The sequence below is a fragment of the Drosophila montana genome, unplaced genomic scaffold, assembly GCF_035044405.1.
Source record: "Drosophila montana isolate Dmon_TW-CO22-7 unplaced genomic scaffold, ASM3504440v1 contig_3083_1, whole genome shotgun sequence".
NCBI classification, from domain to species: Eukaryota; Metazoa; Arthropoda; class Insecta; order Diptera; family Drosophilidae; genus Drosophila; species Drosophila montana.
Genome location: NW_026997957.1, coordinates 22,263 through 44,200, shown reverse-complemented (window position 1 = coordinate 44,200; position 21,938 = coordinate 22,263). Strand labels below are relative to the sequence as shown.

Here is a 21,938-nt window from a genome sequence, read left to right as displayed (position 1 = left end):
GCAGAAAAACAACGAGAATTAGCCAGGAGGAGGAGGAGGAGCGAGTTGCCCGGCTGGGTGGCTACTCACAGGCAGGAGAGCTCGTCGAGCAGCGCGCGGCGCTGATAGCTCTGCGGATTGCGGGACATGGCCAAGGAATTGGTGCCTCCCGCCGTCGCCAGCGGAGCGGGCGCATTGCTCGCCTGCGCCATTTGGATGGCGCGCAGCACTTCCAGCAGATGGCTGATCCCATCCGAGGGCGTGGCCACGAACTCCTGCACAAAGCTGCAAATGGGGCAAACAATATGGAAAGGGTATAGAAGGAGGAAACTTCAGCTCCATTAAGTAGATATTCCCAGGTTGTGTGTCTCGCTCCAGCTCAGGATTCGAGATTCAAGGAAAAGAGACTCGTTTTGAATTTACCTGGGAAAGGATACCCTCAGATCGGCGCGCAGCTTGGTCAGCAGATCGGTTATGGAGCCAAATTGTCGGAGGGACATCTCGCTGTCGCTCTCCGGCGGCGCCGGAATGGGACTTCTGTGGAAGGAGCACATGAGTCAGGTAGTTGCCACAGACTTGGACGCACTTACTTGTAGCCGGAGTGCTTGGCCGGCAGCGTGGCGGACTTGTAGGCATCCTCCTTGGCATGGCCATTGATGCTGACATCGTAGATCGATTGCACTTTGGTGGAGCCGCTGCCTTTGGTTAACTTGCGCAGGGAGAGCACATAATCCTCCGGATTGTAAACGGGCGGACGCTGATTCTCCTTGCTGTAAACGGGCGCCTGCGGCCAGCTCTGCTCCGAGCCGGCCATCTTATACGAAGCCAGCGAACCATTCAAGCTGCTCCCGCCGCACTTGACACTGGACGTTGCCGCAGCCGGAGACGGAGCAGGAGAAGGAGCAGCTGCAGCAGCAGCATTGTGTGGCGGCAACTTGGGCGAAGTTTCGCAGACGCTGGGCGCCATCTGTGCACGCTGCAGCGTGGAGCTGTCACTGGAAGTAAATAGGAGAAAATCAAATAAATTGAAGAACTTGAATTTGCATTCAAAATAAACTATAAACAGGTCTCTGGCCTGGGCGACTGTCCGCCTGTCCGCCTGTCCGCACGTAACGCACCGGAAAAACAAGACATTCAGTTTATTAAGCATTTTCTGAATTATTTTTATTTTTATTTTTATTAGCCAGTTGCTGTCAATGACACCCGGCCTGGCGACGGGCAATGTGGGCTGTGGCCGCTTCCTTCGGCGTCTGTCAACTGATTAACGCGCCAGATGGAAACGTCGCATCGCCAACGGACGTTGATTTGTTACTCAATGCGGTTTTTTATTTTTTATTTGTTTTCTGGTGCGTAAGCGAAAATATTGTCAAAAAATTAACATGTCTATAGACGAATCGAACTAAAGGCGCGCACTTTCACTGATGCCAGGCGCTCAGATAAACGGCCAGCTAGTTAGTCAGAGCGAGAGAGAGAGAGAGATCGAATGCACCGTTAGCTGACAATGCGCTCTAACGGTAACTTCTGGAAATGCGCATCGCCATATGCAAATGAGCTAAAATTATGACGTGCTTCAATGCAAATGCCATGAAATTCAACATTTCATTTTATTTATCAATCAAAACGCATCAGTCACGTCTCTTTCTGCATGCCAATGGAATTGCTTCTTCTTCTACTTATTCTACTTCTTCTTCTTGGTTCTTTGGACAGGTGCGCCGCGCTTCAGCGCACACCTTGGCATGTGCGGGAGGTCTCTGGCAATGGGTAATTGTTATTGCTATTGATGATTAAAGCAGCAACGAGCCAGCGATATGTGTGCGGCTGCAATTTGCCGGCATTTCCCACAGCGCACGGACAGCTTTCAAGGCCCCAAAAGAAAAAGTGTCGAAAGATCAGAGTAAAATCAAAAAACAAGTGGCCAGCAATAGTAAATTGAAAACAAGCGAGACGCGTTGAATTTGCATAAATCAATTTGAAAAGAAAATAAAAACAATATTGAGATCAGGAGGCGCAGAGCATGCATGACAAGATGACGGACGCGCACTCCAAACAGCCGCAGTCGCAGTCGCCGTCGGCGTCGCAGTCGTCGTCGCAGTCGATGCAGCGTGTAGATAAGAGCGCCTAATGGAAATGCATTTAAAGGCAGCAGCCGCGAGTTAAGTGTGTACACATCAAATTTAGCTGTGAACCGGGAATCTTAATGCGCAGCCAACTTAATTGAGAGCATTTCGTGTTGCCAGATTGTTTGAGAAACCGTCTGTCAACTGTCAATTAATTCGAAAAGTGAATTTTTGTAATTGGCATATGCACTTATAAACTGTATTAATCGCTTTTGATTAAAGTTAGTTTTATTTTTCTTTTTGTTGCACTACATTAATCAAAGCCTTGTCTTATCTGCCTAAACAAAGTTTGCTGACAAAAAATAAATAAACAAATAGACGGTTTGTTCTGGAAACTTTTGATATGAAAGACAACAAATTGCAAACAAATATAAATTAATCAAAATTTAGATTAGCAACGAAAGGTACGACTGTCAAATACCCTAAAAAAAAAAATAAATATGTAGAAAAAATGTACAGAAAACTCAGTTGTAAACATATATATATGTATATATTGATATTTATGTTTTTTCTATGATCGATTATTTGTTTAATATTTCTATTACGCAGCATATAATATTCGGCACATTTCTTCATTCATTAATCAATATTGTTTAAACTCAAGTATGCCACTTTGAAGTGTTACCTGTGTTTAGTTTATGCTTTATCAATGAAAAACTTTAGACTATATACTATATAAAACGGGATCGCGCCATATGCTTAAGTGCCCCAAGTGACGTAAATACGCAAACCTGTCCAAATCTCTTGGTAATGATCTAATAATTCCACAAGATCATGTGTAAGCTTGGTGTTTTTTTCTTTCAGTTTTTATTGACAACAACAAATGTTTCAACATTGTTCACAAAGGTTCATTGAATTAGATAGAGAAAGGTAAAGACCTCATTGGGCCTGATTAGCATAATTGTTGTTATGTCTACAATGGGCCACGGCTTGAGATTCGTTGGGTCTCTTTATTTTTTTTTCCATTTCAGCTGGGCTACTTAGAAAGGGCCTTTAACCGCCTGTCAATGCCAATGATATCTGATGTGAGTCTTTTTTTTTTTTATAATATTCCGAAGAGTCATGGAATACTTTAAATGATAAGGCGAAAAATCTTTGAGTTTTTGAATTTTAAACGGCGGCGCGTGCACGAGTCAAGTGAAGTCAAGTAGCTAAAAAAATAGATTTTATTGCTAGTTAAACCGAGTCTAGTCGACGATCGGACATTAAACTTGCCAAAGCTGGGAATTTGGCCAACGAGCTCTGCACGTGAAAGAAAAAAAACTCAAATGCAATTTCAGACTCAAATAACTCAAATGCCGCACAATGAATAAATAACTACAACAAAACATGCAACCTCACAGATTGCGTGAACAAAGCCCCGCCGAACCCCAACCCAAATCCCCTCCCATCCCCTCCCGTCCCCCACCAAGCCAAGACAATGCCAGCTGGCTAAATATTTGGAATTAGTTACGTCGAAAAGATAATTGTGGCTGCAAAGATGCGTGCGAGGTCATGATTCGAGTATAAATATGAATGTGAATATGAATGTGAATATGAGTGTGAGTGTGAGTGTGAGTGTGAGTGTGAGTGTGAGTGTGAGTGTGAGTACTCGTATGGTTGGCTGCGCAAATGGGCTGCGGCTTATCAGTAATTCGCATAAATAATGCCCCAAACAAAATTAGGAAACTTCTTCCGCGATTAACTAGCCCAATGCAGATAAGATATATATATGCATATATATATATATATGTATATCATATCGAAGATCATCTGGGAGTGGCGCGTGCAGCCAAAGTTTAGATAAGGACTTACATCATTGTTAGTTGGAGAGTTCTTCGACATGCAAAGATCTAAGGCTGATTGGGCTTATTGTTAATAATTGTTTGATTTTCCAGACAATTAAGCAAATTTATGGTTAATAAGCTCAAGGATATTTAAATAAATAACATTAATAACATTAAGCTTAAGCCAGGAATTCCCATGTTTTAATTTACCAAGAAACTAAACTTAAATTGGATAAGTTTGATAAAGTGGAGCTAAGCCCAGATATTAATTTAATTTTCCTTTTCTTTTGTTGCATTTAAAAATTTACAGAATCTGGCAAAACAAATCTCGAGCTCAAATCTAGACTTATTTAAGTGGCAATTTAGGTTCTCAAACTGAACCTTATTTTTCTGTTAGGGCTAGATTATTTTGTTGAGGGTCTGCTTCACTAAAGCCGTTGGTTAGCCAGATCTGTAGGGTAGGTCTTTTAAGCCTCCTTCTTTTTCGCCTTCTCAGCAAGTTGCTTGCCAGGACGTTAGGCTGGCTGAACTGAACCTTAAGGGAAGTCATTGGTTCGAACCGTAAGCCGAACTATGAAAAAGTAGTTGCAATATAAGCTGCCTTGATATGAAATTTAATTTAATATAAACTACTGAAATACGCTGACTTTTAAAAGGTTGGCCCTTTGAGGGGTTTGATCTTCATGCTGGTTCGAACTCCAGTTAAACTTCTCATAATCTTAGAACGTACTGTATACTCTATTTGCAACATATATATATTAATTATGGCATACTAGTAAGCATTCTTTTAAATAGCAGCTAATATTATATTACTAATTTATTACTAATTATTTTTATATTATTACTAATATTATGTAGTACAGCAATGGGGAAGTCTGAGGTTCGAGCCCCCGTTTCGCAGTTGCCCCAATGTAAATATATTTTCCGGAATTACCAGCTCACGTATTACACCTGATATCTAGAAACTATATAAGATAAGATATAGTCTTCTACTTCAGCAGCTGTGTTTAGCTGCAAGCGCAACGCATTTGAGATTGTGTCAGCTTGGCTAATGAGTCGTAATGCATTGTAGGAGCATGATTCATCGGCTGAGTTGATTCTTCTTATCGCCCGTATTTACATTGGAAATATTGGCAAATACTATAATTAATTTAGTTGTGCCCTCATTTTTGTGTCGTTCAATTATTTGCCCAACTGCCCCACAAGCTATAAATACTGCAATCGATGCCAGCTAGAGGGAACAGTCGCAAGTCTCGCAACTCGCACCTTCCACTGCAAGATGAGATCTTTCATTGTTGTTCTCCTGGTGGCTCTGGTTTGGGCCGGGCCGGCTTTGGGTCGCACCATGGACCGCTGCTCGTTGGCCCGGGAGATGGCCAAGCTGGGCGTGCCGCGGGATCAGCTGAGCAAGTGGACCTGCATTGCCGAGCACGAGAGCTCCTATCGCACCGGCGTAGTGGGTCCAGCCAACTCGGACGGATCCAATGACTACGGCATCTTCCAGATCAACGATCGCTATTGGTGCCAGCCGCCCAGCGGCAAGAAGTCGAGCAACGGCTGCGGCCTGAGCTGCAAGGCGCTGCTCTCGGACGATATCACCAAGTCGGTCAGGTGCGCCCAGAAGGTGCTCGGCCAGCAGGGCTGGTCCGCCTGGTCCACCTGGAAGTACTGCAGCGGCAATCTGCCCAGCATCGACGACTGCTTCAAATGAGATCGAAGATCGAATTTTGTGCCATAAATAAAGCCGTGTTATCTTTCGGATTGTATAATAGACTTTCCACTTGCTTTATTGACCAACATTTTGTGCAGTACAGTGATCATTCGATTAATGAACTCGTTATGATGGTGTCTCGGGCCAGGGTTGTGCGCAATTTGAAGAAATTGCATTAAAATTGTCCCCGCTCTCGGTTAAACGAGCCTTTTTGGCCGCGTGGCGAAAAGTGAAATTTTATATAATGGCCCACACATAACCGACTCATTATGACAGTTTTACCTGGCCAAAACGAACGCTATCTATGTGAAATGATTGCAAAATGGCAAACGATCAACTGACGTCCATCCACAGGCAGCCATCCACATTGGGCATGGCCAGAGTCCAACTCGGAGTTGGACTCGGAGACGGAGACGGAGTCGGACTGTTGCTGGTAATGGCTGCAAAACAAGTTAATTTAATTTCCAATCGTAAAACAAATTACGTATGAAAGCATGCCGTTATCGTTGCGTTTATCTAGAGAGAGAGACAGGGCGAGAGAGAGGGGGAGAGGGAGAGACTCTGAGAAGAAAGAGAGAGAAGACGCCGAGCAGCAGCTGGCAATTGAATGCAGACAGAAGCCAACGACTTGGAGCTCCACATATCCACATAGATTTCGTGTAATCAAAAAATGAAGAAACAGAAGAAACATTCTAGCTGCCTATATATAGACTCACAATTCACACACACACACATAACCTCGCCGCGCTTCTTCTAGTCTTAACCCCACTTTATAGGGAAACCGTCCTCCAATAACTTCGTTTTTTGTAGACCGATCTTTTACATATTTTCAGAATCTATCTATCACACTAAAAGGCGTGCACATACCAAAGCGCAAAGCTCTTCCTTTCAAATATAATTTTATTTCAATTTTAAGTAGAACTGTGGGGGGTATCGATTTGATCTATCTATATGATCTACATCAAATATCTATGGGGTGTGGGGTGTAGGTCTTATAAATGTTTAATGAGTCAGATCTCACAAAATATCTATCTGTCGATATTATGGACAATGAAATATCAATATATCTATATAAAATGATAAACTTATTCTGCTTGTGATATTTGAGATAATATATGTATATTTCAAATTTCCAGCTCAAATCACAATATCTCTGTATATAAAACTGATTGTCCTGACTGATTGACTGACTAACCGATTGATTGACTGATTGCCTGACTGACTGACTGACTAACTAACTGATTGATTGACTGATTGACTGATTGGTGATTGTAGTTACCTTATGTGATGTAGGTGCACTTTAAAACGGGCTTTTGGGAAATTCCACTCGCATGTGTGGAAAAAGCGCGAAAAAACGTTTGTATGAAACTTTTGTTGTTTACGTTCCGATCGGTTTCTAAATCATTTTCAAAGATCTTTCAGAGAATTTATTTTATACGTGCCACGTGCACGGGGTATACCCGCTAATAATACATATATTTGGAATGATATATTTATATATATTTTTGGAATGATCTCAAGAAGAGCTCAAGAGTAGTTCTCATTTAAAATGCCAACAAACTAGCCGTAAGACTGAGCAATAAACGCACCCAATGGGGAATTTTTTCAACTCTCTAACTGGACAGCAAGACAGACATGCCACAAAACCAATATACTCTTTTCACTTTTTGAACAAGTATTAAATAAAAAACAATTTTAATGCAATTACGTGTAAGGCGTCTGCCCAATGTAGGTCTATTTGTATTACCATTTCTGTCTAATCGCCTGAGATCGACTTGGCCATATTCAGTTTACTTTAGGCCATGTCATCGTCGTCGTCGTCGCAGTTGTTGTTGTTGATGTTATTGAACATTTTTCAATCCACAAAAGCAGTGAAAATGTTAAACAACTCAACAGACAGACAGACAGAGAGGCAGACGGAGAGACATCCATATTGTATCAATTTGTATCAAATTCTCAAGGGTCTGCCATGCAGTTGAATGACTTTTTATAAGACACAAGTTGTTATTTTTTGTATTTGTCTTTCAGTTTTGTCAACAAAACGAACAGCTTCTGTTTTTTAGCCGGTTTCCGCTCAAATTACCAATTTGAGCCCGAAGAACTTCTTATTTTACATTAGACGAGCATATTTATTTCAAGGCGAAATTATATTTGTCTAGCTGATATTTCCGTCTCCAAATGAAGTGCAAAATAGTCTGTTAAAGTTCTGTTTATGGCAGATCAGAGTCCATAAACAATATTTATCATAAGAAACATAAATTTTGTTTCCTTCTGTTTAACCTTGTGCTTTATTATTTGTTAAAGATATTGGCTAAAATAAAATGTATATATATAATTAATAAATAATATACATATATAATAAAATAACTATATAAAAAACTATACATATATTTAATAATATATAATAGAGTTTATATTATATTCTATACATTCGTCCATTTATGTATAGATATATATTTGATATATGACTATATATATTTTACATATATTATGGCTTTACCAAGTATCTGATAAATGCATCGTCTCCACTGAATACTAAGTTTAGGGATCGAGGCCCCAGTCAGAAATATGAGTCAATATTTTTATTATGTAATTTAAATGATAATAAAAATATAAATATTGACTTATGCCTGGGAGTTGGATCCTCTAACTTTGTATTTTAGTGTGCCGATGTGTTTACTTAATAGATCATAGCTAAAATTTCAGCTCAGACTTTCGGACAATTTTTTAAGATTTTGTTTAAAATGATTAAATATGTGTATTCAATAAAGTAAATACGACTTTTTCCTTTGCACTCGAGGCAAGGAAATATATTTCAAAATTAATTGCGCGCGGGCGTATTTTTCTAGAATTTCTTTCAATGTTAAATAGAAACTCCATAAATTTGTGCTTACAATTTTCTTTAAATCATTCAAAGAATTCCCTGTTTTTGTCAGTGTACCAGTATGAGTGTCATTTGTGATAGTTGGACACGACATCTGAGGCTTTTCTTGGCCCGACATTAAATCGCAGGTGATGAATTGCCCTTGGTTCTCTTCCGTCAACTTTCGCGCATACGTAATCCGCATTTAATCGTGCGGCTATAAGAGGGGTTCTCTCTGCCATCTTAGCTGGCCACAACAAATTTATCATCGCCTTTTTTTTTTTTTTTGGACAGCTACAGCTCATAAAAGGCGCAGTAAAAAGTGGAGTTTCTCCTCGTGCTAAGCCGACACCTTGCCAAATTGTTTTTAGTTGTTACACAAAATAGGCAAAAAAAAAAAAAGAGAAGAGAGAAATAAGGCCCATTCGGAGAGACTCTTCCCCCCTTGCCCCGTTTTTAAGTGGTTTTGCTTTGATGCTGTCAGAGATATGAAGTCAACGCTGACACGAAATGTTCTCATGGCAGTTCCATTTCTTTAGCCCATTTGCATGCCGCACACACAGAAATGAAAAAAAACCAAACACATTTGTGAATGTTGTAAATTTTTACCCACACACCGTCGACTAACAAATGAGATAAAACTATTAACAGAATTTAGCAACAACAATGATAGAGAAATGTGGCCACTTTTCAGTTGTCAAAAGTCGACTCGCAGTCGCAGTCGCAGTCGGAGACTTTTCGCCGAGACTTTTCCCAAGAGCTGTCCGCGGTTCCCTCTTGAATTGTGTTGGGATCCCATCCGGACAGCTTTTTGATAGTCGGCTGTCATGCTTGACAGCCTTTGTGCTTGACTCGAAATTAAAACCAGCTGGAAAGTGCGTACCCCAGCTAGACGAAGCCCAAATGCCCTCTCCACGCAATCCAGGCATACTCTAGTCAAGTGACAAATCAACAGAGATAGACTATCTATAATCATTTTTCTGATTTTACATTGTCTGTGGTTGGATACTTCAGATAGACTAAGGGCGCCTTGACTCACCAATTAAAGATTTATACAAAATATCAAAATTAAAACTATGCGAAGAAGAGCTTAAATTCATATAACTAAGTTTAAGTATTGAACGAAAAACTTAAGACTTCTTCCTCAATATACAATCTATATCTATAGTACAACTAATAATAATAAATTAGTAGTTCATAAATTTGAGCAACATAACAGAATATTTTCTATCAATATGTTAAATCGGTGGAGTGTGCTTTTTTTAAATTTATATATCTTGATTTAAGATTTTACAAATATTGTTGTAAGATCTTCGAAACTAGACTTGGTGGACTTCGAGCCCAAGCTTCGAGTTAGTACTCATTCTTAGTAGAAAAAGAGCTTAACTTGTTTCAAGTTTATAGGCTCTTAATTTAAGTTTTTATTATTGTGTTTAAAGACACTTTTCAGTACTTTTCGAGTTGCACTTGCTTCAAGTTTCTTGTCTCTTAATTTAAGTTTTTATTTTTGTGTTTAAAGACATTTGCAATACTTTTCGTATTTACGTATGATATTTATCACTCTTAAGTTAATATTTTTTTGTAGCTAAAGTTTTCTACAGCTTATTTTCAGTACTTTTCGTACTTATGTTAAAGACTTATGACTCTTAAGTTAAGATTTGTGTGTGTTTAAAGATTTTGTATGCTCATTTTCAGTACTTTTCGTAGATATGTAAGAGACTTATGTCTCTTAACTTAAGATTTGTTGGGCTTAAAGACTTTAAGTAAGTTAACTTTCAGTACTTTTCGTACTTATATAAAGTATGGGTTTCAAGAATTGAAAAGAAGTATTTAAATCGAGCGCATTTGAACTTTATTTTAGTCCTCTTTTTCTCTCTATAGAATAAGGGGTTTATTCTACGTACTCTCGTTGTGGAAAACATTTCTTTTTGCCATAAAACAAAAACTATGGATAACATAATTATGAGTTCTCTAGTTTTTAAAAGGTTAGATCATATTGTAAAATGAATACTAAATATTTTGTTTATATTTTCCACAAAGCAAATATCTGTAGCTAATATAAAGTGGATCGACTTTAAAGCTCTCAAGTGCCACGAAAGGGTGTAGAGGTTGAGTAAAAGAAAACCAAAAATTTTCCCGCCGCTCATTATGATTTTCACCGCGATTTGTTAACGACAGATTGCGCCTGCTGTGCGCCAGCCTCCCTTCCGCCCGCCCGAGGTAATATATCAACCGAGCTGTCTCTCGGCTAATATAATTAGGGTTTATTGTCGAAATAATAATATGACAGCAGGGTTCGCGGCCTGTGCGCTTGACACAGTTGCGTTTTCGGGGGCTGGCAGGTGAAATGTTTATAATTTGTGAGTCCAATTTGTGAGGTGACAGGTAATTGATGCCAAAATGTGGTACACAGCCAGCCGACCTGGCCGGGTTCAGGCGTCGTTTCAGCTCGCTTAACGCTGACAATGACAAGTCAAGATCATGTTTACCTAACCAACTGGAAAACAACAACGCGCCGACTCCGTAATCCAATCCTCCGGACATTGTGCAAGTTTAAGCAGCGCCTAGGCATGCGCCCCATATACGCCCAGTAACCATATATCCCAGGGTATCCAGAGAACACTGGATATTCAAAGTCTAGAGTTTAGATCTCGCTCCAGCTCCCTTTCTCTTTCTCTTTCTGTCTCCACTCGGCTGGCTTTGATAAGCGGTTAGCCCGACCGTGACCAACACTTTGATTGCCATTTCGCTTTGATAAGAGTGAATCCCCCAGCTCTGGTTATCGCGCGGAGCATTCATTAATTTGCCTCTGGGCATCGTGCACTCGAGTTGGGCATATTAAAATCAGTTTGATTTTCGAGTGGCAAACACTTCAAAGCTCTTGAGCAGCCGTCAACTAAGTGGCTAAACTGAGATCTCTAGATAATAATACAAAAAAAAACTAACTGCATAGAAAGTTTTGCGGTCTTTAAGATGTTCAAATACTTCAATTACTTCGAGATGGTTAAAGAAAATTGCATACAATGATGTTGTGCTAACATCTCTCTCTTGACTCTATAAAGTATATATATATTCCTGATCAGCATCCCTCTGGCCACATTTGTCTCTATAAGGACCTTAAGAACTTTAATTATAAGGAATATTAATCATTGATCATTTATTATCGTCGATAATTCTAGTCGTTTTTTCAAAATCGATATATATCGAATTTCGGGCAATGTTCATATTGTGAAAAATTATAGCTCCTATTTTGGTATATATATACATTCAAATGCCATATATGTGAGCTGAAAATCTTATTACAAATATTATTTTAGATGAACTTTTCTTTGGATACACTAAAAATGTCAAGAATTTAGGACTTTAATTGCAGCTTTGCGGTGTCAGAAGTCGTTAAAGATCGGCTTTGTTTAGTCTAAGTATAAAATACCTTATTTAAGTAAGTTTTTTCCCTTTCCGGAAACATATAATTTTATTTTTTACCAGCTTAGATCAGCTTGAGTTAAGCAGAAATTATTTAAGCTTTAAGTAAATATGGGATAGATTCTTTAAGCTTTAAGTAAATATGGAATAAATTCTTCAAGCTTTAAGTAACTATGGGATGGATTCTTTAAGCTTCAAGTAAATATGGGAGAAAATCTTGCAGCTTTAAGTAAATATGGGATAGATTCTTTAAGCTTTAAGTAAATATGGGATAAATTCTTTAAGCTTTAAGTAACTATGGGATGGATTCTTATAAGAGCTGAAGAGAGACAACAATGTCTCTCAGAGCCTCTTAAAGGGAATAATTTAGTAAGCAACTTTTATAATAAGGGTATTCCATTAAATGCTGTGAATTAGCTTTAGGCCAAGCTGTTTATGATCATGAAAAATGAGAATGTTTCATATAATAGTATTACTTTAATTTTGCATAATTCCTTTATTAAAAGAAGGAAGTTCCAGAGCAACTCAGTTTATATTTTCTTCCTTCCTTTTTCAAGCATGCATCCGACTTCTTGTACAGGTTTCTCTGCCTGCTTTCTTATTTTCCTCTGCTCAGTGTTAGTAAAGTTCTTTCACACCTTTACACACACTCTTTTCTTAGGCAAAACCAATTAAATCAGCCACAAAGCCTGACGTGCGTACGAATCAAGTTGGTATGAAGATGATCTGAGCCCTCGAACCGATGCCATTGCGTCTGGCTGGTATCAGAAGCCGGGTTGTTATCTGTGTAGACCGCCATAACTTTACGGTAGACTGATTTAAGTCAGGCATTCAGGTAACCGCAGCAATTGTTTTTTTTAGTACGGGGGTACGTACTTAGTTGACCCAGACCATGTCGCCGCAAGGGGGCGCCGAACTCCGGCCCCTCGGGGCCAATTACATGTGCTGGGGGCCAGTTGTGCTAATGTGCACAAATTATAGGAAAAAGTCGAGAGCGAGTACAACTTTGCACTTGGTGGAAGGAAAAGGTCTGCTGACAATTTTACCCGCCTACCCTCCCTGCTGTGACGGTATAATTTTCCAGTCTTTGATTTCCTGCTTTGTCTCAAGCCTGTTCTCCTGAGACGGGCTTTCGGTGTGTCTCTCTCTGTTAATGCATTGCCACTTCCTTAGCCCGGTTCTACGTTCCCCATTTACTGTCGGCTACCTGTATAAATTATTATGCCCACCAAGTGTTTTCCCTCTTCCCATTAAGAATTCACTGACCGCTCCAAGTCAACGGCCTATTGTGAGTGAACGGAAGGGAAGTCTAGCCAAGTCCCGCTCCCTCTCTCCCTCCCTCTCTCTCTCTCTCTGTGTGTTCGACAGATCGATTCTTGCTTTCGTTATGCGTTATTTGTTATTGGTCTTTCTTCGATCTCCTCTATGGCTTTAGAAAGCACACGAACATGTGAAGAAACAGCCAATTACGACTGTGGAAAAACGGCAACCGACGGTCGACGGTCGTCGGTCGACGGTTGAGAATGGAAACAGCCCAAGACGAAAACTTCACTTTAAGAATGTCATTTATTAAGAAAAGCCAGAAGAAAGAACATTTCTCTTCAAAATGCCGAAGATTAAATACACAAACAGTAAATGTAGCGAGAATCCATTATTCCATTATTCCTTTTTCGCAATTTTTCAGTGGATCTCTTCTCAGAACGAAAGTAACTGCTCCGAAATCTGATTGAGGTTAGAAAGGAACTAGATATGCAAGTCTGTAAAGGAATGATCTCATGATCTCTTCTATTTGGGTCCAACCTCTGACCTTAGCAACATTTGTTTTGGGTCTTCCAATGGAAGGAGCGAAGAGCGAAAACCCCAATTGAAAAGGAATAAAGGAATAAGTTTTAAGGCGAGTAAGCTCAAAGAAAGACTGTCAATTCAATGCATTAGGTTTCAAGTTTATTTCTCATTATCAAAGAAGCTTAGAAGCAGTCATCGATGGAGGGCAGAGCACCGTCACAGTAGTGCCAGGTGGACCAGGCGGACCAGCCCTGCTGGCTGAGCACCTTCTGGGCGCAGCGGACGGAGTGGGTGATGTCGTCGGTCAACAGGGCGTTGCAGCTCAAGGCGCACTCGTTGTAGGAGAAGCGACCATTGGCAGGCTGGCACCAGTAGTAGTCGTTGATCTGGAAGATGCCGTAGTCGTTGGAGCCGTTGTAGTTCTCAGGACCGACCACACCGGTGCGGAAGGAGCTCTCGTGCTCGGCAATGCAGGTCCACTTGTTCAGCTGGTCACGAGGAACGCCCAGGTCGGACATCTCGCGGGCCAGGGAGCAACGGTCCATGGTGCGACCGAAAGCAGGGGCGGCAAAAGCCAAAGCAACCAAAACAATGAAAGCCTTCATGTTTAGAATTCTTTTCTTCAGAAACTGATGAAGAAAGTCTAAAAGGCCTGGGCTTTTATAGGTGCAAATAATCTATGCTAAGCGCTATCTGAAGTGGCCGCGTGATTTGCGACAATGCGTCTAACCAATTGGGCAGATTTGCTTATCATTATCGAGAGTACATTTCGGTTAATCAATAGAACAAACGTCTGTCAAATTAGCCAAAAAGTATTACCAGATAAATAGTATGCGCCTGATATGGACAGCAAGTAGCTGGACTTGGATCTCTAACAAACGCTTGAATTAGCCCAGTTTATGACTTATGTGTGTTAAGCCAAATGCTAGTACTTAAATGTTAACCATTAACCTTGTTAACCTTCATTTTTTTTAACTGTTGTTGTTTTTTTTCAGTTTCGTGGTCTTCGTTTAACAATTACCATGCCTTAAGCGTTGGCTATTGATATTTAAAGTAGGCTACGAGCGATGCTTGTTTACATCTTGCAGCTAAATGTGGAAGGCAACTGAGGACCAGTGCTGCCCATTGCGCTCATTTTCTGTCCAATTTAGCTTGGTTTGTACTTTTTTTAAAGTGCGATTGCGGAATAAAATTGACAACAGTGGGCAGCGGGAAAATTGGGCCTTTTTTCAAATGTTTTTAGCTTTTTTCATTTATTTATTTTTATTTATTTTTTTTTTAGTTTTAGCCTGCTTTATTTAGTTTTAGCCTAGTTGTATATTCATTTTTGATATTTTCTTAAGCTTAAGTCGCCTTTTTTTTAGTTTTAAGCTAAATAATTGAGCTGTGAGAGTTTGCGAAAAGCTCCTTGAAAGATTAAGAGCTGTGCTCTGATATATCGCAGCTATATATAATTTTGATTTACGAATGCAGCAAACGACAATTGTTGCAGCTAAATGAAAAAAGCAGCGAAAAGTCATAACGTTTTTTTTTCAAACCCATTTTGTCGCCTCAAACGAGCTTCGTTTCGCTTCTTCAGTTGCTTTTTTCTTACTTACTTTGCCAACACTGGCGCAGACCTTAGAGCTACTATTTGGCCTGCAAGTCTTTGTTGAACAGAACTCAACCGTGTGTACTTATGGCTATATTTCATAACGGTCACAAGTTGAATCGTTAAAGCCAGTGACTCGGCACAGACCCCGCAGGCTAACACACATCATCAACGTGTACATTAACGACGCCAACTCAAATGCACATATGGCTTTCTCGACACGGAGGCTGACAAGAGATAGGCCGGAGTCTAAAGACCCGCAACCGCAACTATGCAAAACCCGTCATTGTCGACGCTACGCGCTGTTATATTAACCCCATTCAAGCGCAGGCATGGAGCATCATGCACTGTACACTGAAACAAATCAACGAGAAGCTTGTGCTCAATTTTGGACAAGGTCGAAATTAACGGACTTTATGTTTTTATTTTTCCAGAAATATAAAGCAAGCATCACAAATATTAGGCTTCAAGTTCTTAAAGTCAAACTTCATAAAACTTAAATAAAGTTCTTCAACACTTAATCTACATTTAAGCTTAATTTAAGTATACAAATTCTTGGCATAAGTATTCTGTGCTTGAATTTGAAGATTTTGTTTTTCCAGAAATATAAGGCAACGTCACAAATATAAGAGTTAAATAAAGTTCTCAAACTTAGTCTCAATAAAACTTAAAAAAAGTTCTTAAACACTTAATCTATACATATGCTTCATTTAAGTAAAAAATTTTTGACATAGGATAAGTATTTTGTACTTCATTTAGGACTTTTTTAAATTTTACTATTTTGCATAATTTTCACTTTTTTTAAGAATTGCTTCTAGTTAAGATTTATATTATTACCATAAAATAGACTAAAATATATGTATATATTACTTTATTTTATTAAAGCTTAAGTTAAGTTAAGTTCAAGCATGAAAATTGTTGTCATAAGTATTTTTTCGTTTTACCCATTCAAAAGAACTTCATACTTAATTTAAGTACATTCACGCTCGAACTGTAACTTAACTTAAACTTAAACTCGGTTCATACTAGCTGTTTTCTCTGAGTGTAACTGCGTAATAAGTTATGTTGGGCGGGGCACCCGCTGCAACCGCACACAGATCTTTTCCCCCCCAACTGCATCAATTGCTAGCGGTATTCCTTGGGTCCCGGGGCAGCACTTGTTGATCTTAAGGCGACCACAGATTTCTACACATTTCTACACATTTCTAAGAAAGTTGTTAACCTTTTGGCGCTGGGTTAACAGCGAAAGACAAATGACAAAAGGCTACTGTATAACCATTTGGCCAAATGACTGACAAAAGTGGCTTGGAGCTGGCGGATGCCGAGCGTGACCCTCTTCGATATCCATGAATTATCGATTTTCTAGCCGGGTGCTGACTTGTGAATTCTTCTCCATTCACTTTTACTTTTTCACTTCGTTTTTTTGTTTGTTTTATAAGCTAATATAAGCAGAACCTTTCGACTATCAGCCAACAGCTTGACTCCGTGTTTATGGGTCAGCTAACAGTTCTATAGTCGGGCAAGAATTTCTAAAAAAAAAAACCCCTCATCGCATATGCATGAGCTTTTGGGCTTTGGGCATTCGGAATCACGGCCGACCAATTATGCGTCATTTATATAAAAGTCGCCGCTAATTGTCCAATTATAAGCCCAAAATGATAGCAATAGAAAGTACTGTTACGATAATAGTCCAACTAGCTAGTCAGTAAATTGTCAGCCCAATTTAAGAACAGTTCTGCAAAATTGAGCTTGTTCTGTTTTCAAATATTTCGCTCTAAGTAGGTCAAATGATACTCAACTGTTTACAAGTCTTTACATCAAGAATTCAAGAAAATTAATTGATCCGATTTGATCTTTTTTCACATTAGATCAGAGTTGTTTAATGGTTCGGTTTACAGTTCAAATCAACCGCCTGCCTCTAGATAAGGTTCTAAAATCTGTTCGTCAATATTTTAAAAGCTAAATTAAACTCTAATTAATGAATTCAATCTTTAACTTATAGTTGCCCTTTCTACGGAAAATATAGCATATCGTACATATTTTCACAAAGAAACTGCGGGCTAGATTTCAACTTCACCCAAAATTGGCATCTACCAAATATATTTGGTTAGATCCAATGAATGGGATCCAAGCTTTTGATGCCTTGGTTAAAATCATTTGTCCTCATAATTAAGAAAAATTATCCTAATAGGCCTTAATATGATTAATTTGTTCTAATATAATCTAATATTTTCTAAATAAGATTTTCTTCAATCATCTTCGATCAATTTAAAAGTGTTGCACAACTCTCAAATCTGTATTAACACGACTGCTTACAAATTAGGGTGACCAAAGCGGATTACAAATCAACGACTATTAGGTTTGTGTTTTAGGGTGACCAAAGCGAATTATAGAAAACTGTCACTTTCATGCGCAATAACGTAGAGAATGTTGAATGTGGAGAATGTTTGTCAATAGCCTTAAATGAGTTTCGCGAGAGTTTCTACTTTTTGTTTGTATTAACGCTTATTAAGTTGAAATGAGCGCTAATCTAATTCAATGTGTGCCGTCCATAAATAAAACCATAAAATTTAGAAACTTTTGCTAAACAAAACAAACAATTTGCTGCGTGCCCATAAAAAAATAAAACCTTTTTGCCCATTTTCACTCATAGAAAGTAAACTTAAATGAAGCACAGCGAATGACAGCGGGTCAGTCGAATTATAAGCAGACTCAGACCAATTCATTATGATATCAGAGCGCGACAAAACCGAGTCGAACCGGCGACTCGAGAAGTCAACGGGCAGAACCCAACCACAAATACACCAGGAAGGAAATTAAAGTGGAGAGAAGTTAATTTGGAAGGTTTTGGAGCTGATAATGGGAAATTAAATAATCCAGCTGGGGTACTCGAAAAACTTTGTATTAGATCTCGAGACTTTCTTGACTTTCTTGAATGTAGCCTTATCGGATAAGATAAGACAGCCAGGGCTATCAAATATACTATATTAAAAACAATGAATATATGTAATTTAGTCAAATGCACTTGAGATTGGGATACCTTGGCGATAATATGGCCCTATAAAAGCGAACGACTTGCAAGCCTTCGACATCAGTTTCTGAAGAAAAGAATTCTAAACATGAAGGCTTTCATTGTTTTGGTTGCTCTTGCCGCTTTTGCCGCCCCCGCTCTCGGTCGCACCATGGACCGTTGCTCCCTGGCCCGTGAGATGTCCGACTTGGGCGTGCCCCGTGACCAGCTGAGCAAGTGGACCTGCATTGCCGAGCACGAGAGCTCCTACCGCACCGGTGTGGTCGGTCCCGAGAACTCGAATGGATCGAACGACTACGGCATCTTCCAGATCAACAACTATTATTGGTGCCAGCCCGCCAACGGTCGCTTCTCCTACAACGAGTGCGCCTTGAGCTGCAACGCCCTGTTGACCGACGACATCACCCACTCCGTCCGCTGCGCCCAGAAGGTGCTCAGCCAGCAGGGCTGGTCCGCCTGGTCCACCTGGCACTTCTGTGACGGTGCTCTGCCCTCCATCAACGATTGCTTCTAAGCTGATCACAATTGGATCTTTGTTTGTGAATTAAAGTAATAAAATTTGATTATGCTCTTAAACTGCTTGAGGTTCTATGGAATCTAGAAGATATATATTGTGTGGAACGATGACAATATAAAATAATCAAGCTTACTTTTTCATTATAGATAAATTCTCAAATTCTCTCTTTTTTATAAAGATAATTTTTTACTCAGTTACAAGGTTTAAAAAACTTGATTCTAGTTTAAATTGTACTTGAAGCAAGAACAAACGGCTTGTTTTAAATATGTTTTGAACTAACTTTTAAGTTTTAACTACATTTTAAAAATACTTGAGTTTTCGAACTAAGCAAATCATACTTGGAATAAGATAGAGCTCCCCGACTCTAGCTATTTCCTTCTTAGTTGGAAATCTGTGGGATCTGTGCTAAGATAATACCTCATCCATACTCTAGCCTGGCTCATCTTTAGAGAACTGCAGGACTAGCTTAAAGATCTTCTTGGGATAGGAACCAATTTATAAACCAATAATGAGTTTTTAATACGAGTAGATAAACAAAATATTTATAGGTCTATAATCTCCGAAATTTTGGCATAATTAAAAAGCAATTCGTTTGGCCATTAAAGCCAAATAACTTGCCAATTTTCGCGCCATCTCTCTCGCGCATAGAAAGTAAACTTGAGGCTTTTCGGAAGGTGGCCAACCACAAATGACAGCGGGTCAACACCAATTTATGGGCCAACCCCAAAAACATATTAATTATGTTCGCTTGAAGCATTAAGTCCAAAAACCAGTTGAACAGGTGTTGAGTTTTTTTATTTATATATAAAAAAATTTTTTTTGGAGGTGAAGCGAGATCGATCGACATGAATTCACAGATAAAAATGTTAAGCAAATAGTGCAAATATATCAAAAAATTTGTCAGCAGTTCCGCATGAGTTGAATAGACGTCGCGAATGTCGTCGAAGGTAACTCCGTAAATCGTTGGATATATTATAACAATGTCGTATTGATTAGATAAATCGCGGCTATCGAGAGTTGATTGACAGTCGCCCAGGGCTGCTGCACGATATGTGCGCAATTATAATCTGATTGGAATTTATAATCGCATTGGCCGCCCCTGGTCAAACATTGGCAGATTCGTAAATTGGGAGAAAGTGGCAAAAACCAAACACAATCTTCCTGTCCGTCACAATCGGTTTTAGACACAAATCAATGTCGCATCAGAAAACCGCCAACTCAGAAGTTCGCTTCGAGGCAAGTCAATGAGACAAGGCTTTGCTCAGCTCGAACTGGAAGAGGATATATCCGGACTAACGCCTGAAGCTGAAGGAACCAAAAATTTTGTTCTCAAGTCAATTGAAAAGTTTGCTTAAAAGTCAGTCAAGCTCGACATTTCAGTAGCTTAAAAAGAAAATTTAGTCTCAAGACTCTATTCCTTAAGCCCAAAAATCTTAAATATGATAGAGAAGAAGATTATAAAAGTTACAGAAAAAATCTTGAAATATGTGATAAAATCTAGTACAAACATTGTCGAAATCTGGGCTCGATTTATTTATAAATTCAAAAAATTCCGAAATTTGATAGAGGGAATTATCATTATTCTCCAGATCTGGGTTCGACTTTTTCATAAGCAAAAACGAAATTTATGATTTCAGGAGTTTAATTTATTCTCGCACTTCCTAAGTTCAAGATTCTTATATAGAACTTTACCTAAATAAATGTTAGATATTTAATAAGAACATTTTACTTTATTTTAAGCCTTCAAATTTTGTTAATAACTAATTTTTTCTAAAACCTTTTTTTAATATTTTGCTCTCATATTGTTTTTATAACATAAACAGTTAGTTTTTAAATCAAGACTGCTTCAAACTTAATTGAAGAATATTCAAGCACAACAAATATACTTTAAGATCTTTTAAGAAAAAAACTTTATATGATCTAATCCAGTCATATTAATATCTAGAGCAGGGTACTTCCCCGAATGCTTGTTGTAATTTCTTATCTAGTTTTTAGTTCTTCGAATGGAGTTCTTTTTTCTTCTTTAGAATGGAGTTCTTTTTCATGGTCTAGGCACAATCCCCAGACGGAAACCCAAGTGCAGTGCAAACCAATCTAATTGGAGGAGTTGTTTGAATGGTTGTCTATCTCAAGTACCTGCGACTGATATGGCTATGGAGGTGTCTAGTCGCGTTCGTTAGTCCTCCAGATGTGCACAAGTTCCAAAGTTAAGCGACTTCGAGTAGTAAATGCAAATTGAGAGCTTGGCTGATTATTTGTGTGGACAGCTGGCCTTTAAGCTCACTTGGATGGCAATGGCTGCCGCTTTAAACACTTTATACCAAATGCTTTAAGCCAATTCCATTTGGTTCAATAGGGTGTGCGACGCTGAGATACCCTGTGACTAGTGTAAATAGGCACTTTTAATTCTTGTTAGAGTTTCCTTCAGCCTCCAATTATGTATAAGTCATTCGGGAATTACTGCTGTTTTTATTGTCTGATCGATATTATAATATCAGGGCATAAAGAATTAAATTTTATGTGTGTATATACCAAAAATCAGCTTGGTGGGTAGTTTATCAAGATATGTGCATACTAAACCAAGTTCTGAAACTAAAGTTTACTGGATATTTTTTCCAACAGTTACCCAGCTAAAGTAATAAAGAAAAGGCTGAAAATCGATATTAATCGATATTGAACAAATTTGAATAATATTGAAATATTTCAATGTTGTGTATTCTAAAAGATTCTAATTTTCAAATTGAATGGAATTTTCACCAGCTTAAGTTAAAAATCAGCTCTAAAAATCGATAATTATCGATTTTGAAAAAAAATGTGAATAAAATAAAATATATATCAATTCTGTGTATGCTAAAAGTAGTCTAATCTTTTCATCAATTTTGATGGCATTTCTCCTATCTTGAACCAGTTTAATTTAACTTTCAGAGCTGAAAATCGATATTTATCGACGTGGCTGTTGTCAAATGTAAGCTAGCTTTTTTGCTGATCGAACTCGAATCGATCAAATGTGCATATGTGTCAATTGCACCCATTTCTCTACAGTTACAGGGTATACAAAGCCCATTGCCTAAGCTGCACAAAGAGCGGCTTTAAGCGAATTGCGGTTACTCAATCAACAATTGCCTCATTTGTCAGGTGTCCAACAGCTGTCTATT

General features: G+C 38.8%; 4 protein-coding genes across 5 annotated transcripts in view; 2 read left to right on the top strand and 2 right to left on the bottom strand.

The window, feature by feature from the left end:
- Window positions 1–21,938, bottom strand: part of mwh (multiple wing hairs) — a 29,554-nt gene that overhangs the window by 2,155 nt on the left and 5,461 nt on the right. Inside the window, exons 1-4 of one of the 2 annotated variants that reach the window (XM_064685514.1) lie at window positions 1,098–1,274; window positions 570–974; window positions 403–516; window positions 70–264 (exon numbers count right to left, since the gene is read on the bottom strand). In XM_064685514.1, coding sequence (XP_064541584.1) covers window positions 70–264; window positions 403–516; window positions 570–974; window positions 1,098–1,129 — 746 coding nt within the window. In that variant the 5' untranslated portion in view covers window positions 1,130–1,274. Of the gene's footprint in view, window positions 1–69; window positions 265–402; window positions 517–569; window positions 975–1,097; window positions 1,275–21,938 lie in introns of those variants that run through there. The other variant, XM_064685513.1, reaches the window with a different exon arrangement.
- Window positions 5,086–5,635, top strand: LOC135430775 (lysozyme B-like). The gene has a single exon (XM_064685564.1). The coding sequence runs from the start codon at window positions 5,142–5,144 to the stop codon at window positions 5,571–5,573; it is 432 nt and encodes a 143-aa protein (XP_064541634.1). The 5' UTR covers window positions 5,086–5,141; the 3' UTR covers window positions 5,574–5,635.
- LOC135430743 (lysozyme A/C) lies at window positions 13,782–14,272 on the bottom strand. Its single transcript, XM_064685520.1, has one exon. It carries the CDS (start codon window positions 14,247–14,249, stop codon window positions 13,827–13,829), a length of 423 nt encoding a protein of 140 aa, XP_064541590.1. The 5' UTR covers window positions 14,250–14,272; the 3' UTR covers window positions 13,782–13,826.
- On the top strand, window positions 18,340–18,842 carry LOC135430740 (lysozyme B-like). Its single transcript, XM_064685516.1, has one exon. The coding sequence runs from the start codon at window positions 18,355–18,357 to the stop codon at window positions 18,778–18,780; it is 426 nt and encodes a 141-aa protein (XP_064541586.1). The 5' UTR covers window positions 18,340–18,354; the 3' UTR covers window positions 18,781–18,842.